The sequence below is a fragment of the Drosophila erecta genome, unplaced genomic scaffold (genome assembly GCF_003286155.1).
Source record: "Drosophila erecta strain 14021-0224.00,06,07 unplaced genomic scaffold, DereRS2 tig00000529-arrow-arrow-pilon, whole genome shotgun sequence".
Lineage (NCBI taxonomy): Eukaryota > Metazoa > Arthropoda > Insecta > Diptera > Drosophilidae > Drosophila > Drosophila erecta.
Genome location: NW_020825267.1, coordinates 23,414 through 40,677, shown reverse-complemented (window position 1 = coordinate 40,677; position 17,264 = coordinate 23,414). Strand labels below are relative to the sequence as shown.

The 17,264-nt window shown below is 41.5% G+C and overlaps 1 protein-coding gene and 3 pseudogenes across 1 annotated transcript; 3 read left to right on the top strand and 1 right to left on the bottom strand.

Annotated features, from left to right (window-relative positions):
* The first annotated feature begins 3,486 nt into the window (after window positions 1-3,486).
* On the top strand, window positions 3,487-4,414 carry LOC6555998 (annotated as a pseudogene).
* Window positions 4,415-4,937: 523 nt separating this feature from the next.
* On the top strand, window positions 4,938-6,099 carry LOC6555993 (annotated as a pseudogene).
* Window positions 6,100-6,961: 862 nt separating this feature from the next.
* On the bottom strand, window positions 6,962-8,124 carry LOC6555996 (annotated as a pseudogene).
* A 1,633-nt stretch (window positions 8,125-9,757) lies between these two features.
* On the top strand, window positions 9,758-14,643 carry LOC6555997 (alpha-2-macroglobulin-like protein 1; the record flags this gene model as incomplete). The annotated part of the gene is given in 12 exon segments (XM_026983593.1): window positions 9,758-9,819; window positions 10,355-11,423; window positions 11,425-11,531; window positions 11,588-11,825; window positions 11,863-12,100; window positions 12,157-12,177; window positions 12,232-12,281; window positions 12,335-12,462; window positions 12,514-13,277; window positions 13,280-13,531; window positions 13,534-13,598; window positions 13,702-14,643. Coding segments are annotated over 12 exon segments (3,936 nt in total), but the record flags the coding sequence as incomplete, so codon positions are not given.
* Between the last annotated feature and the right edge of the window lie 2,621 nt (window positions 14,644-17,264).

Here is a 17,264-nt window from a genome sequence, read left to right as displayed (position 1 = left end):
CTGCGCTAAGCTGGAAGCAATTAATTCAAAGATTAATTTCACCACCGAGTGCCCTTTCCGAAGCGGATTTCAATCTCTAGCCCCGCCTAAGCCAATCTGTTTTGTTCTGTTTTATTTCAGATGCGGCTTGCGGACAATTTGCCTGGCATCCGATTCTGTTTTTGCTGTTGTGGCCAAGTTTTTGGGTTTTGGGCGCCTGGGAGAGCTGGGAGAACTGGCTGCGGAACCTGTTGGAGATTCGACATTCCGGCAGGGCGCTGCGGTGATAGGATGGCCAGTGGCAGGAGAGATGGACTTCAGGCGGGACTTGACACGGATGGGAAACCCTGCTCAGGCTCGGCAATAACGGAACCCACATTTAGCGAATCGATTAGCAAATCAACAGTGAAGGGTCCTCAGCATACCGAATATACCTATTCACATACATACACCTACATCTATGTTAAGTACGTAACTATAAAGACAAATGCATTTCCAAGGACCCGTACTCCTCTATTCCTAAGTAAAGTGTAAATAGGCATCGAGCACTTCCTCGCATACTCAACAGGAATATATATACTACATACAAGATATATATATCTACTCTCTAAGCAGGATTCTAAATGTTTGCTTTCGTTGGGTTTTCGACGATTTATTGTTAAGATTGTGGTTTCTATGCAGATTCATTGTTCTGTTCGTCTGTGTCTGTACAACTAAAATGATTAGCCGTAGCTTTAACTTTAGTGTGATCTTAAGTTGAAGGTGTGCGTATTGATGGAAGCCAAATAAAGATGATTTTATTTGATCACTTAGTTGCTGTTCTTTTCACTTCTAAGGCTCGGGATGGTAAGTACCTATTTCATTCAGATCCTTAGTCTGTACTCACTTGTTGTGGGTGCCAAAATTCCCAACATTATACTTTCTTATGTAGTATATTATATATTATTTGGTAGACCCTTCCTATTCCATTTGTGTGGAAAAACAGCTGAAACGGGAATACGAAGGACCAAGTTCTCAAGCCGAGCCGCAAATGGAAAACTTGTTTTTCTCGTGACAAAAACAACGCTCTGTTAGCAACAGGATTGGATACTTGGAGTCGCAATTGGCGGAATGACATGAAAACCAGCGTCAAATGGATGGTGCTGATTTTGGCAACAGCCATTTTTCACAGTGCGCTACACGGGTGGGTGGGGTCTCATCCCACAGATTACTGCCCGCTTGCAATTTCGCACTCGAATGCATATCTGCATCCCAGCTCCCTGTTGAGCTACTGCCATAGGGGCAAAAACTGGGCTAGGAGCTCTAGGAGCAAATTATTTGGCGTATAAGTGTTGCTCTAGCGACAACTGCAGTGTACTGAATTTGTTAAGTTACATAATAAGATATACACACCCCGTACATATGTTAAAATTGGGATTTCCATCAATTCATGGAAAGTAAAAATGAGTTTGGTAATGTCATCTCAAATCATTTTTACACAAATTAAGCAAGATTATATTCTTCTGGCTATGCTTCTTATAAGTCAGGCCAACGATTAATAGTTTAAAGTAGAATAAGCAGTTTTCAGTATCTTAAGACAAGGCAGGAAAGTAGGTCCGGCAGACTAATGTAATTAGATATTAAAAAACTTTTGTCAACCAAGTGAGAAGTTCACCAGAAGTGAGTAAATTGTGTATAGTGTATTTATAAATTCAAGATAATTTTACGTTATAAGATTTAATATCAGAAATTACGTTTTAATGATTAAAAACAAAACGAAACTATGCTTTCTTGTTCTTACTTTCAATTAATTTCTCAGTTTCTTTAAAAGCCATACAGTATAATGGTCGGATTATACCCTCTGCAAGGGTATACCAACCAACTCGTTTTCGGCTTTCATATCCGTATCTGCAGAATTGCTCTGCCAGTCGGGCCAATTGCTTGAAAATGACTTTTGGCAGCGGCCACAAAGCGAGCTGCCGGAGCTGCTTAATGGACAATCGAAAACGCATTAAACTGGCAATTTCGGTTTTGCTCCCGTGGCAAATTGATTTCCGTTTGCGGTCGCATCCCAGCGTCAACTGGCTCCTGATGACAGCAGCCGCCGCCAGGTGGCGCACTCATTAAAACTGCACTGCAACCGGGTCAGAATTGCAGTAGTGCAGGTCGTTTTGTTGGGAGCTTTTCGTTTTGGCCTGGCTGGTGGGTGGCCCTGACGGGTCCAACAACTTATCATTGTCAAACCCAGTATAATCGTGCCCAGGACGAAGGAGCTGCTTGCATCATAAGCTTTTTTGTCGTCCTGCTTTTGACTTGCGTGAGACAAACAAATATTTGTTTATTTATTTTTTCGGGTGCAGCCACAGAAAACAGAAATCGGATTCATTTTCCACTGCTCTTGTCCGGCTTACAGACAGTTGGTTTCTTTCGACCTTTTTTTGGCGCAGGACTTTTCCATTGTTTTAGACGCGTTGAAATTGAAATTAAGCAATTTTAACTTTGACAATTACGACATAAAACCATCGACGTTGCACATGAAATGCAGACAAGTTGCTTGGAAATATAATGGTAAATGGTGAAGGGGAGATTTTGGTAATCACTCATATTTTTTTATTTAGTCAACATTAAATTGCAGTATATTAAGTAGATCAAATGCAATCAGAGAATTTTAAAAGCTTAGACTAAAGCTCTAAAACTCTTTTATTAAAGCATCCCAAAAATATGTTACACTATTTTAAAAACAACTAAAGGCCCTAAATTACTTTAGAATATTTGTAAATTAGTTTAAAAGCCTCTCATAGGACTGTCTTTTAATTTGAACAACTAAATTAAAATGATGCTCCATTATTGCCTTTGGATATTTGGATAAAGCATTTAAATAAATATGTACCTTATCGGATAGCTAATGTAATTTAAAGTGTATACTTAATCAATCTTACTTAATATCCAGTCTTCGGCAAATGAAAATCATAAAAAGGTAATAAATTGTTTAGAAGGGTAAATAATTCTGGAAATAAAAGGCAGTGGTGTTTATAAGTGAACTTAAATAAATGATGCTCGTGCCGGGATATGGTAAACAAATGAGAGGATAGTACTTAATTTAATAAATAAACAACAGATCGTTGTAGCCGAGTTCCTCGACTATCAGATACCCGCTATTCAGTTAGTGTCGGTGCGTAAAACGGAAAAATATGTAAACATCTTCAAAATTGTGGACGTGACAAATTTTGGTTGAGCTTCCTTTTGCTTTCAGTATATTGCTTTGTTTTTTCTTATTTATTTAATAATTATAAGACTGTTAAATTATCAGTGTTAAACTACCAAAATACTTTCGTATTTTAGGTTGTCTTACACCCAGTGTGAACAGAAAACCATTTTACTTTTATAAACATACCTTTATCGGATACAAAGAGAACTTTAACAGTTTTCATGGTCATGTTCCATCCGGCCTAAAACGCTCTCCACCCCGATAAAAAGCCGCGACTTCGATGGCGAAGAGTCCAGTGATTTCCTATCTTACCATCGAGAATGTGGTGCGGTGCCTTGTCGATTATGTGTCTCCTGTTCGGAATTTCCGATGCCCGCAAAGGATTTGGTCCTGGCGAGCAGGACTGGGGTTACGTGGACGTCCGCGAAGGGGCGCACATGTTCTACTGGCTATATTACACCACTGCTAATGTGAGCAGCTATACTGATCGACCGCTGGTTCTGTAGCTCCAGGGCGGACCTGGTGGCTCCTCCACGTCCCTTGGAAACTTTCAGGAACTAGGACCCGTGGACACGAATGGCGAGCCGCGGGAGGGGAACTGGGTACAGTATGTCAACGTGCTGTTCATTGACAATCCCGTGGGATCGGGGTTCAGATATGCGGATAACACCAGTCTGCTGGTTAGCAACAATGAGGATCTGGACCTGGATCCCGCAGAGGACAGAACCTACGGCTACGGAAGTGATTTCATCGACTTTATAGACAGAAATGTTAGTGAGGCCCTGCAGATCAACGGCACTATTTTTGCGTCCCAGGTTATGGAGGTGTTAGCTAGCCTGCACGGAGATCAATTTAAATCGGAAATTAATACGAGTGAGTAATTGGTGTTAGCCGCTCATTTTGAATGTGTTCACGTACTCTTTAACATTTATTTCAGTACCCCGCCTGCTGAACGAGACCTCCGTTAAGATCAACATTTATTCTGGCCAGCTGGACATTCTAGTGCCCACCACAGCCACTTTGGCTGTGATCAAGGACTGGGCATAGAACAACAAGTCCGAGTATCTGCGGGCCAATCGCACAGCCATCGTTATCAAGGGCATACTTCAGGGTTACGAAAAGGTCGGAGGCAACTTCGGCATGTACTGGATAAATCGCTCGGGCCACCTGGTACCCTCAGATAATCTTGTTGCCATGCAGTACGTCCTCAAGTCCGTTACTCAGTATGACAGCGACTATGCCAAATAATTGATTTAATTATTATTGAAATTATTAGACACATGGAATAAAACACTGCTACCATATAGACGTCGCATGCCAGATGCCCACTTTCGGTATTCTATGCTGACGTCTTAGCCTTAAGTGCGAGGTAGTATGTATAGTGGATGGGTCTGTCGGCGGGGGTCAGTGTTTACTCTAAGCAGCGTATATAAGTTCGATTTTGTCTAGAGGTCTACCAAGGCACTTCCACCAAGCTCATATGGTACAAACCTTTAGCACACTCTCACAGAATTTCATCAAATGTTTTACAACTGTTCAGAGATTTAATTTGGGCGAATTTCTAGAATCCAAACATACTCGCTTTACAGTCCTAATATTAGAAAAGAAAGGGTGATTTCCATTTCGGTGATCACAGCCAGTTGTAGTGTTTATTGGAAGAATGTACATATTTCCTAGTAAAGTAAGCAAACAGCTCAAAATCAGCGCGCATTTCCCGCCGAGCAGGCAGTTTAGTTCTACTTTCCTTTCCATTGACGTGATCATCGCGATCATGCACCTCAATGGGAATAAAAATCAGATATGGGTGTGTGCCCTGTGTTTTCTTTTGGCACTGATCTGCGTGCAAGGTGTGTACATTGTACCAAAATACTCATTACCCAAGTCTGGCTGCAAGGGGGGCCCGGAGTGGCCTCCACCGGCAGCGGGGTCTTCGAGCAGTTAGGGCCCATCGACATCGAGGGCAGGAAGCGGGAAAGCAGTTGGGTGGATCACGTGAATGTTCTTGTGGACAGTCCGGTGGGCACGGGATTCGCTTACGTGGAGCAACACGGCCTGTATGCCAGAAACAATAGGCCCTCGATCTCGTACAGTTGATGAAGCAGTTTCTCCAGAAGTATCCCGATTTTCGAAAGGTGCCCCTGCACATATTCTCCGAGAGCTATGGCGGAAAAATGGCTGCCGAATTCGCGTTGGAACTGCATTTGGCAAGGAAGAGGGGCGGATTGGAGTGCGAACTGAAGTCCGTGGTAGTGGGCAATCCCTGGACCTCCCCACTGGAAAACATTCTGTCCTATGCCCCCTTTCTGCTCCAATCGGGCATTGTGGATGATGACGGGGTCTACCGGTACGGCGAGGACCCGCAAATGAGCCACTTCATGCGTTCCAACGTGACTAAGGCACTGGGACTGGCCGATATGCCCGTGTGGATGGAGCAGAACTCTACAGTATTCGAGCGACTCAGTCAGGATATTTTTAAGCCAGCGAATCATATTGGTAATTACCTTCATGCTTGTGGTGAAAATGAATTTTTTGAAGTACACATTTTATTACAGAAATGAAAATATTTTGTACATTATCTTACATTGGCAAAATGAGAAGATTTGATCCCTTTACGTTTCCCTTTCAGTGGCCACCCATACAGGTGGGCATTTACTCTGGCATTCTGGACCTACTGTGTGCAACGCCCGGCACCGTAAGCTGGATCCGCCAACTGAAGTGGCGCCTCCGCTCGGAGTATGCCAAGGCGAACCGAACCGCCATTCGGATCGACGGGATGCTGGAGGGGTACGAAAAGCACGGCGGACGACTTAGTATGTTCTGGGTCGGGCGGGACATCTGGTGCAGCAGGAGAACCCGACGGCAATGGCGTACATCCTAAGATACTTCACCAGCTATGGGTAGACTACAAGTTCCTTGGAATAAAGTTACAGAGCTTTTGCAACGATAGCTTTAGCTCGAGAATTTTAGTCATCGTCAGCTTCAGTATCACCACCTTCAGTACCACCCGTGAGTATCTCAGAACACTTGGTAATTAAATGCCATAATTTCGTGGCAAGGCCACAAGTCACCCACATGAGGCCGTTGCCCAGAAGCGGCATCAGCAGCAGCAAACAATTCTCTAACAATTTACTCAAAATTAACTGAATCCCTACCGCCTTCCCTTCCAAACTTTCTGGCTGGGATGCGGTTGGCCGCATCACACGGACAGACATTCGTCTGGCTCAGGCGGAGGCTCATTGTTGAAGCGCTTTACAGGTGCACCGCATCAATTTATTTTCCACACAAAAGCCCATTAAAAGTCTTACACACTTGGGCATTGATGAGCGGATGGGGAACTTTCCGTTTCGGGTCTGGGTAAATGTTTGCCAAATGAAACCACTTAACCTTTTTTTCCTCCAGCTACCGAAGGAGAAATGAGCAGACGGAGGAGGTTAAGTTTAAAAAAGCAGCGTTGCGGCGGCCTGGACCGCAGCAAAAACAAATTAATTAAAAACTTAAAAATTTGTCTACGGCAACGCCTCAATTGGGCGGAATGGAGGAAAACAAGCAGGGACAGCAACTGGAAATTAGTCGATCCAGGACCTTTTGACAAATCCCCAAAGTCTGTCAATTCATTGGGTTGCCAGGAAAAAAACAAAGCTTTTAAAAAATATCGGTATTTTGTGCCAAATTTAGGCCAGTTCTTTAATCACCTTCAATTAAACACCCAATATTAATAAAATGATTCCACGCAATATTTCAATGACTTTGTCGCGCGACAACAGAATATTAACCAAACCCAATTTGACAATTGATTTAAGTGGCCCAGCTCGAGACATTGTAGAGATCTTCGGCTTTGCTCACGCAGAAATAACTCATCAGATGCTCGACTCGCCTAAAAAATACTTGTATATTTTTTCGATTTTCATAAATATTTTTCTTATGGCTTGCACTCGTGCTACTCCATATGGTCCATTTACGCATACGATCTATGACATCTGCGCAGAACTTGCGCTTTAAATGCAGTTCTTGCATGTTAATGTGATTTATCTGCCTTTGAACATTGCCTATGAAAAATATAAAACCTCTTTAAGTACCATATGCTCCTTCTCTCTAACATAACATAGTTCGTTGAAGTTGGGTCCGGAATAGGGAATCTGGGTAACGGATCTGCCGTCCCTGAAGTGCCTGCGATATCCTTCCTTTCGGGACATCCTGTTGGCTACCATCAAGACCACCCGATCGTTGTGGAAGCGGAATATCATTGTGGTCAATAGTTTTTCGACTTTTGAAAGGCAGCTGAAAGATAAAATGATTCTTAAAGTGTTTCAAACTCGTGAATGTTTGCAACACATTTGTCATTTACGCTGAATTTCGAAGGGAGACGACTCCGGGTAAGCAGTCGGCTTTTCTGATGTCATGTAGCTCATGGATAACGCAATTGATCAGATCCTCGGCGGCAGAGGATTGCATCCGGTGCAGGTCTCGCACGTCGTGGATGAACTTCCTGACCAACCAACCCCGAAACAAGGCCTGAATGGGAACTGCCGACCGGTGGAAGTGTTTGAGAATCGTATCCTGCAACCGTCGCCCCACTTTTCCACACAGGATACGCCGCGTGTGAAAGCCGCGCCACCAGCGCTGAATGACAATTGCAGCCTGCCAGCGCTGGAGGAGCAGCTTTCGGACGCTGTAGCCACGCCAGAAGGATTCGATGCGACGAGCAGCAATGAACATCTTGTAGTCGATCAGCTGCACATTGGTGCTTTTGGGGGAAGAAGCCTTATAACCATATTTCTTTGCTCTATTTGCAGTGTGTTACCGGGATAACTTCGCCGTCAAGGACCAGATGCAACTTTGCTTATTCTCGTCATCGAAGCTTGTGTGGTGGTTGTTTTATATAAATATAACACGTGTCTTGTGTTGCAGCAACAATTAAAAGGAACTCAAGTGAATAAGCCAAGTGTAAGTATAACGCATTCCTGTATACAGGTATATGGTTATTGATAACAAATGAAAAGCATGGTCGATACTCTCAATGACAAGTAAAAATCAGAGTTAATGGCTTTAAAAACTAATTTAGGTATGCACAATACAAAACAGATGTTGAAGGAGCTGTTTGCAGGCACAATTTCATTTTCATCTAAGAAATTGAATTTCGAACTTTGATCAAATTTCAGCTTCAGCCGAAGCTAAGAGCGAAAAAAAATAAATAAGTCAAGCAAATATATTTAACATAAAAAGTTGTGTAATAAAGGGGGAAAAGGCACTGCGACATCCGTGCTTCGCAGCATTCCAAATCACCTTATTTTTTTAGCGCCACTTCATCTTTCAGATCAACTCATTCGCATCATGCGCTCAATCAATTTTTGTACATTTTTCCATACCTTTTTTCACACATTGCTTCTTGGCACGACTCACCTGGACTTTTATATTATTTTTCGAAGCTGCCAAAGGTGTCCTGTCTCCATAGCTCTCACATCGGCAGTCATGATGTCGGTCTCCCGGTGCGCTGATGTGTGTCGATATATGACACTTTATTGTGTGCACATCATCAGCTTTCAAATTATTGTCAAGTACAGCAAGCAGGGGTTCTTAAACAAAAATAATTAAATATGTTAAGTACTAATTATCTATGATTTTACTTGTGCCCGAACTGAAGGGCAACCTTCGAAATTGCAACTAAATATATTAGCAAAGTATGTTCATGAAGTATTTCAAATCACACATTCTTCAAATTGTTTTAAAAAAACTTATAAATATATGCTTTGGGGATATGTGTATTCAGTGTATCATAGCACACTTAGTGCGCCACAAAGTATGCAATCAATTTTTATAGCCCACATGCAGTGCCCAGCCGACGGAAACCGCCCTTTTAGCCCACTTCATACCATTTTAGCCCACTGAGCATTCCAGCTCCACGCGAGTCTGAATGCTGCAATGTTTCCCAAATAATTTTCAATATAATCAGCACCTGACGACGCCCAAGCATTTGCACAAATGTTGCTAATGTATAAACATTTGTGGACCATATCCCATTGTAACTGGGAGCAAGAGGAAAATAAAAAATTTTAAATGCCATTGGGGCGCTTATCTGTGGGGTCTGGTGCGTTGGTACATATGGTTATGGCAAAGGATTTAGAACACCCACAACAATATAGTATTGCTAAAAATGCGCTTAACAAGTAGAAATGAGATTTTCCGATGACGTAGAGAATATATATTCCTGATCGGAATTACTTGGCAAGCCGATCTTGGGTACGTCGGTATACCTGTCTACATATTGTGAGCTAGCTACATATTTGGGTTTAAGAATTGCGATTCTGTCATAACTACACTAAGCAAGATTGCTTCAGTACAATCACACGTCCACTCTTTTATCCACAAGTCAAACAAACTTTCAGTCATATTTATAAACTTTCTTTTTATATTTATATAGAAGAAAATAATCTTTAAGCCGATACTTATTCCGTGTATTAGCATTGCCACTTCCTCGAGCGTATATAAAGTCTCCCGCTCTGATTAAAAGCTGAGTTTTTTATAGTCGGGCAAGCTGGCACGTCCTAAAATATTCAGTGAAAAAATTTAAATTCATGCAAAAAAGACTGCATTATGCTGTGGCTAATACTAACTTCGGCAATTTTGCATTGTGTGCTGCTAATCAATGCTGACGGGTTTGTATTAAAGCGACATAAATATCAAATTCAAAACCTATATCTTTTGTATATAAAGCATATATTCATCGGAATTTGACTATAAGCATAACCCTTGTTCAAACAGTTCTTCTTAGAAAAAAAAAACAATTTTCTTGAAAAGTTTTTGTGGTCCTACAGATTAAATAAATAAATTTTATAGATGCAAAAGAATATAGAAAACTTTTGACTATGGATTGCAGATCTACAACGAGCCTTTATCAGCACTTTAACAAAATTAATATAATTAATATTGGATTTTTCTTGGAATTTCATAAATTGTATATTGATAATATGTAAGAAGATAAAATGCTACAGTCGAGATCCCCTACTATCAGATACCCGTTACTCAGCTAGTGGAAGTGCAAGCAAGAAATTTCAACATTTTCCGAACTATCGAATCTAGTATACCCTTTTACTCTACGAGTAACGGGTACAAGTAGCATGTATTGCCTGAAAATTAAAATATGCAGTAGCCCAGCGGAATATATTTGTGTTCCTTCTTCTAATCTCACAGCCTGTACTCCGTTGTGGCACCCAAGACCCTGCGATCCAAAAGTGCCTATAATGTTGTAGTTGCCGTCCAAAATGCACCGCGACCTACTAATGTCTCAGTCAGCCTGACCGGACCTTCATTTAGTTTGGGAAAGCATGTTGAGGTTTCAGCAATGTCCTCGAAAACTGTTAGATTTGACATTCCGAAACTAACCGAAGGCAAGTACAAGCTAAAAGTTGTGGGTAGTGGCGGCATCGAATTCCAGAACTCCACCAAGCTGGACTTTGCAACCGACAAGAACAGGATATACATTCAAACGGACAAGGCCACCTATAAGCCCGGCGATAAGATCCAGTTTAGAGTACTTTTCCTGGACAAACACACCCGACCAGCCGTAATCGATAAGGTCATTGCGATTGAGATTCGCGATGGAGACCATAATCTGATTAAGCAATGGAAGGATATCATACCCAGGGGTGTCTATTCCGGAGAGCTCCAGCTGTCCGTCAGACCGGTTCTAGGCAACTGGGCTTTAACCGTCACGGCGCAAGACGATGGCAAGGAGACGAAAACGCTGGTGGTGGACAAGTATGTGGTGCCGAAGTTTGAGGTGTTCGTTATAACCGCTAAGGATGTCGCGGCTAGTGCTGGGTACATAAGGGCAACGATAAGAGCCAGGCACACCTTTAAAAAGCCCGTAAAGGGCCACGTCGTCGCTTCGATCGAGGGCAGCTCGGCGAAGAAAAACCTGCCCATTGATGGACAGGTGAGTGTGGAGTTTCCCATTCCAGCGACCGGCAAGAGTCTTTTGAAAATAACTGCCACTATTGCCGAGGAGCTGACGAACCTCAAACACAACGCTACTGCATACGTGACCATCCACCAACACCGTCACAAGCTGGAGGATCTATTTTGGCCAACGCACTATAGGCCAGGTGTAATGTATGAATTTAAGACAGTGGTTAGAAACTTGGACGGTTCTCCTGTCACGGACTCTTCTAAGAACGTGAACTTCAACGTGAAGTGCTGTCACGCTTCTAGAAATTTCCCAGCTTTCCTTCAAAATATAATAGCATTGCTACCCAGCTACAACGTGCAAAAGTTGTCTTGTGACGGTTACATTTGACACTGCAGCCAATTTAGGACGATACATATATAAGCTCGATGCGACACTCAATATTGCGGTCATTACCAAAAGGTGAGTAACATTAGTCTTGCTTTGAGATTGATCAATTGTACTTCTTTTACTTTTAGACCGCAACTAAGGAAAGAGCTTAAAATAAATATTAAGTCCAATATCTGTCTTCCATACATTATTGTGACTATTGTAGCACGAGGTAACATATTTCTAAGTCAATATATAAAGGTAGAAGAAAGAAAAAAGAGCCACAAATTTAAGTTCGTACCGACCTTTGAAATGGTGCCCCAAGCTACGATATTTGTCCATTACATTTTCAACGGGGATTTCATGTCTGCCAAATAAGCTGTCGATATCTTTTCCAAAAGATTGACAAACTTATTTTTAATACACTTCCCGACAGATTGAAATATCAATAGAAAAGGAAGCAAGGCCCGGGGATAAAGTCAGCCTAAAGGTGAAAACCAATCCCCATTCCTTTGTGGGTCTCCTTGGAGTGGACCAGAGTGTGCTGCTTTTAAGGTCAGGAAACGACCTAAACCGTGATCAAATATTGAACAATCTGGCCACGGACAACACCGACTTGGTGACCCTAACAAACACGAATATATTTATCCCCAAAAGCTCGGGTAAGTTCTATTTGTACGCTTCTGGCTGCTAATGCTAAACTGGATTAACCCTTTAGGTGGCTGCTATACCAATGATGGTAAGTCATTAAAGCGAACATATAATTTATATAATATAATATAATATAATATAGACCAAAACAATTGTACTGGTGCTCCTATAAGTCGAACGGTTTTTCAAAAAGTTGAATCAGGTAAGCCAATCGCACAATTGCTTAAATTCTCTCTTTTCCAAAGACATCTTAAATAATTCCACTAAGGAACTCAGCTCCTGTTCCAACTGTCAGTTCAAGCAAAGCACAAGCTTCACTTCCACCAGTTCGCAAGCTCTTTCCCGAAACCTGGCTGTTTTCAAATATAAGGAGGTAAGTTTTTATTATGCTTCGAAAGCAAACAAAATACATTTCAGTTTACAGCGTGGAAGCCAGCGGCGAAACCTCCATCAACACGACAGTTCCCTATACGATGACCTCCTGGGTTATCACCGGCTTCTCCCTCAACTACCAAACCGGCCTTGCCGTAACCAGGAATCCTAACAGAATTCGTGTATTCCAACCGTTCTTTGTGACCACCAACTTGCCGTACTCGGTGAAGCGCGGCGAAGTGATCGCCATTCCCGTGGTCGTCTTCAACTACTTGGGAATGGATGTGGAGGCGAGAGTATCTATGGATAACTCTGAGGGTGAGTACGAATTCATTAAGACCACCAGCGCTAACGTGTCCCAAAAGAAGAAGAGAGTGGAAAGGGAAAAAAAATTGTGGATACCCGCCAATACCGGACGAAGCATCTCGTTCATGATCCGCCCGAAGAAAGTAGGTCTGACCACTCTAAAGATCTCCGCCATCTCGCCAAATGCCGGCGACAGACTCCATCAAATACTGAAAGTGGAGGCCGAAGGCGTCCCAAAGTACGTCAACAAAGCCGTATTAATTAACGTTCACAGGCGGAAGCGACGAAGTCTGACACCGCCGGAAAAAACACTTGTCATAGAAGAAATCCACGATGCTGTGGAGGGTTCCGTTAATAGGGAAATCCAAGTGAGCGGAAGTAGCCAAGCGCCTCAACTGGAACACCTCGACGGTCTGGTGCGCATGCCCTATGGATGTGGCGAGCAGAACATGTTTAACTTTGTGCCCAGTATCCTGGCGTTGGGCTATTTAGAAGCAAGTAATCGGAGTGATAAAAAATAGCACATACTGCCAGGATTTATGTCGAAACTGGTTACCAAAACGAGCTCTCGTACAAAAGTTCCGACGGCTCCTTCAGCGCTTGGGGCACATATGATCCTGCAGGCAGCACGTGGCTCACTGCATATGTGATAAGGTCCTTTCATCAGGCTGCCAAGTACATCGTCATTGACGACAGTGTACTGGCAGCTGGACTGGATTTCATCGTGTCCCGACAAAGTGCAAATGGGACGTTTAAGGAATTGGGCAAAACAGTCATGGAAGTCCGTTGGCGCTTACATCCTTTGTCCTGCTGACTTTCTTCGAAAACGAGGTGAGCTTCCATTCGTTTTGCTCTATTTTGATTTATATTGAGATTTATATTAATAGTAAGATACTCACGCTTAGCCACTTTTTTTTTAAACGCCTCTCTGCAGAAATATAAAAATAAATATCAGAAAGTGATCGCTAGGGCTGTGAATTGGGTGGCCGAGGTGACCAGGTCGAATAACACCTATGATCTGGCCATCGCCGCCCTGGCCCTTTCATTAGCAAAACATCGCAGTGCTCAAAACACTTTGGCCAAGTTGGAAAGTTTGGCCAAGAGGCGTGCTGACCACAAGTGGTGGACCGGTTCAGATAACAGCAAGAGCAGCGATGTGGAGACCACCTCATATGTGCTACTCGCCCTTCTTGAGCAAAACGGGATGGATTCAGCCAAGCCGATTGTCGATTGGCTGATAAGCAAGCGAAACAGCAACGGAGGTTTCGTTACCTCGCAGGACACCGTTTTGGGTATCATGGCCCTAACCAAGTACGAACTCGCATCACAAATGACGACGGAAGGTATTGATGTTCAGCTTTCGTATTTGGACAAACACAGAAAACATGTGAGGGTAAGCTAAGACAATAAATTCAAAGTTCAGACCCATCGGCTTCCTGAAAATGCAACCGAGGTGAAGTGTACGGCCACAGGTCAAGGACGTCCTCTAGTTCAGCTGTCTTACCGGTACAATGTGGCCACCGCGGTGAAGAGTCCCAGCTTCAAACTAAGGACTAAGGTTGTGCAGTCCGATAAGTACCGGCGGAGTAAGCCCACCAATATGGCTTTAATGCAGGTGCAGCTACCATCTGGCTATGTTTGCGACACGGATTCCTTCACCCTTATCGCGGCCATTCCAGACGTAAAGCGTGTGGAGACCAAACGCGGTGACACCGAGGTTCATATCTATTTCGAAAAGCTGCACCCTAATGCCCCCAAGTGCCTGACCCTGAAGGCCATATACACCCATGCAGTGGCTGAGCAGAAACCTTCTTGGGTTCAGCTCTACGATTACTATGCCACCGAACGCATGGCTACCGAATTCTACCACGTGGACTCTCCTCGCATGCATTCATATTTTAAGAAAACAAAATACCTACAAAAATTAATGAAATTTATATTTTGTATATATATTTACGAATTCAGACCGAGGGTTTGATAAAAAAAAAAACACGATTGAGTTTTATATTTTATTAAACCTTTTTATTAATTCCATTTATGGAAACAACTAGAGCCATTTGATTATCACGAAATTGGAAAGTTAAATTGGCTTAAGCGGTGTTTTCGCGGTTGATAACGTACTCAGTACTGAACTACTGCATGGAGGCATGCTTGCTGTTTTATAGGCAATTTGGGGAAGGCAAAGAGCGAAATTTAAGAGAGTAGGGTTGTAAACCTCTATTTTCTTGTTGGAAGAGAGTCTTCTGAAGAATAGGGGTAATTGGAGAATCCTGGGACAAGTGCGTAGGCGTAGGCGCCGATCGCGAAAGTTTATTATTTCAGTTGGCTCGCCAAGTGGTCGAATGCAAATGATTAGGGGACGAGAGTCTGTGTTTATGATAAGGCGACAAGTGTCTATGTTTATGATTTGCGATCTGTGAGAAAGGGTGGCTTTGGAACATGACGCTGTGTCCAAGGTTAATCGAAGGGCTCTCGTTCTTTGATTACATTTTGTGCTTAGACTTAGATATTTTGTGTTTATACATTAATGTGTGTATATGAGCTTATACTAGTGTATGTTGCTTATAATTATCTTATGGGGAGTTGTGGGTGTAATAATGGATATGTTACTTCCCCATCCTTAAGAAAAAAGCCTGTCCTCAGGCGCTTATTTTAGGGTACAATACAGGGGTATTTACCTGGGGTACAACGTTTTCTGTTTCAGGGTGTATAATGGTTTCGTTTTCTGGGGTTTGATTTTTGAATTTTACAATTAATTTTTGGGGTATAGTTTTATATTTATAAATAAAGTACAATGCAACAATTATAACTAGTATGATTAATGCTGTAAGTGTTATTATTTGAAAGATATTATTCGTCTGATTGTGTTGTTCGATTATTTCTTTTGTGTGAATATATTCTAGTGGTTCAAGTTTTATTACGTTATTATTTACATATATAGTTTGAGTGTAATCTAACATTGTGTTGCTAATTAATATATCTTCTAATTGAACGGAACAATTAAATGTTTTTATCATATTGTTACCTTCTATTATAATTTCTCTATTAATACAATTTTGGTTTAAAATAGTCTTGGGAAGGTTCCAAGTTGTAAATATATTGGGTTCTACATATTTTATTTCAAAATCAGAATGTGTTTTACTGTATCTACATTGTGTTGAGAGTTGGGTTAGTATACCTGTTATACATTTATTTATGACCAAGCTTTGGCAACTTGCTGTGTAAGTTTGATTATTGTGTAAAAAATATTTGTCATGTATTGTTTCAGTCAGTATGTTACTGTTTTCGTCTGGGTATGGTATTATTTCAAAAACTGGTGTTTTAATTATTTCTCTCGGAATGTGGGATATTATCAGAATTTCGTTCGTATCAGATTTAAGCCAAGCAGAAGTTTTGATATTAAGAATTTTTTCAGAATTGACGTGTGTTAATGAATCGTGTTTCAAAAGTTTTGGGTTAAAGATACCTAAACGTGTCAATTGCAAACCAAGTTCTATGTCTTCTATGTATTCAGTGAATTGTTGTAGGTTGAAAATTACTAAGGCTAACATTTGTTCTCCTTCAAAGTTATTATTTAGATGATTGGTCAATTCAATTCCTTTATTAATGGCTTCTATTACGTGGTTGAGTTCGCTTACTTGTACATTATTTTTAGAGATGTCACCTATTTGTTGTTGTAATTCTTCTTTATCCTCTTGATGTAGGGTGCCGAATAAGTATTTGTACATTGTTCCTATAAAATTTGCGAGACCGCGTTTACTACGTTTTGCAATTCTTATACCGTTCATTTCTCTGTTAAGTTTTTCTGTTAGATACTGAATTTGTGGTAGAGTTTCAAAGATTTGAGCTTGCTTGATAAGTTCTTCATAAGTGTTTTCGGTTTTAGTTAAATTAACAGATAAGTAGTGATATTCATAGTTTATTGGTAAATCTAATGATCCGGTTTGAAAGATTAGGTAACCGTTTTTGGCCTGGAAAGGTGTTACTTCTAAGTATTGTGTGTTAATTGTCGATAGGAGGCATAACATGAGTATCATGCTCGGGAGTAGGTCTGGAATTATCGTTATTATATTTACTTTTATTAATTTTCTTTTTCTTTTTAAACTTAGATTTATAGTGTATTATTTTTCTACCTATATTTGTTTCCTCAAAATGTTTTTCGTCTATTTGTCTTAAATTTCCTGTCTTTTTGAATGGGTTAGTCGTTTTTGATCTAACTAGAGGGGATTCTCTAAAATTGGTGTCTATACTAAAGTCTTGTCTAGTTTCATTGAGTTTGTTAATTTTGTTCACTTTGTTTTCTTGTGTGTTATAGCAAGGGGTTCCTGCAAAAATAAAAATGTCTGCTGGTGTTTATAGTGTACGTAGTTCGATAGATTTTTAACTAGTTGTTCTTTTAATAGTGGGTGGTAATTACTAATAAAGAGGACCTTGTACTTCCTTCGCTAGGGATGCGCACTCTTGCTATGCTCGGGTCTAGCTCGCCGTAGGTCGGGG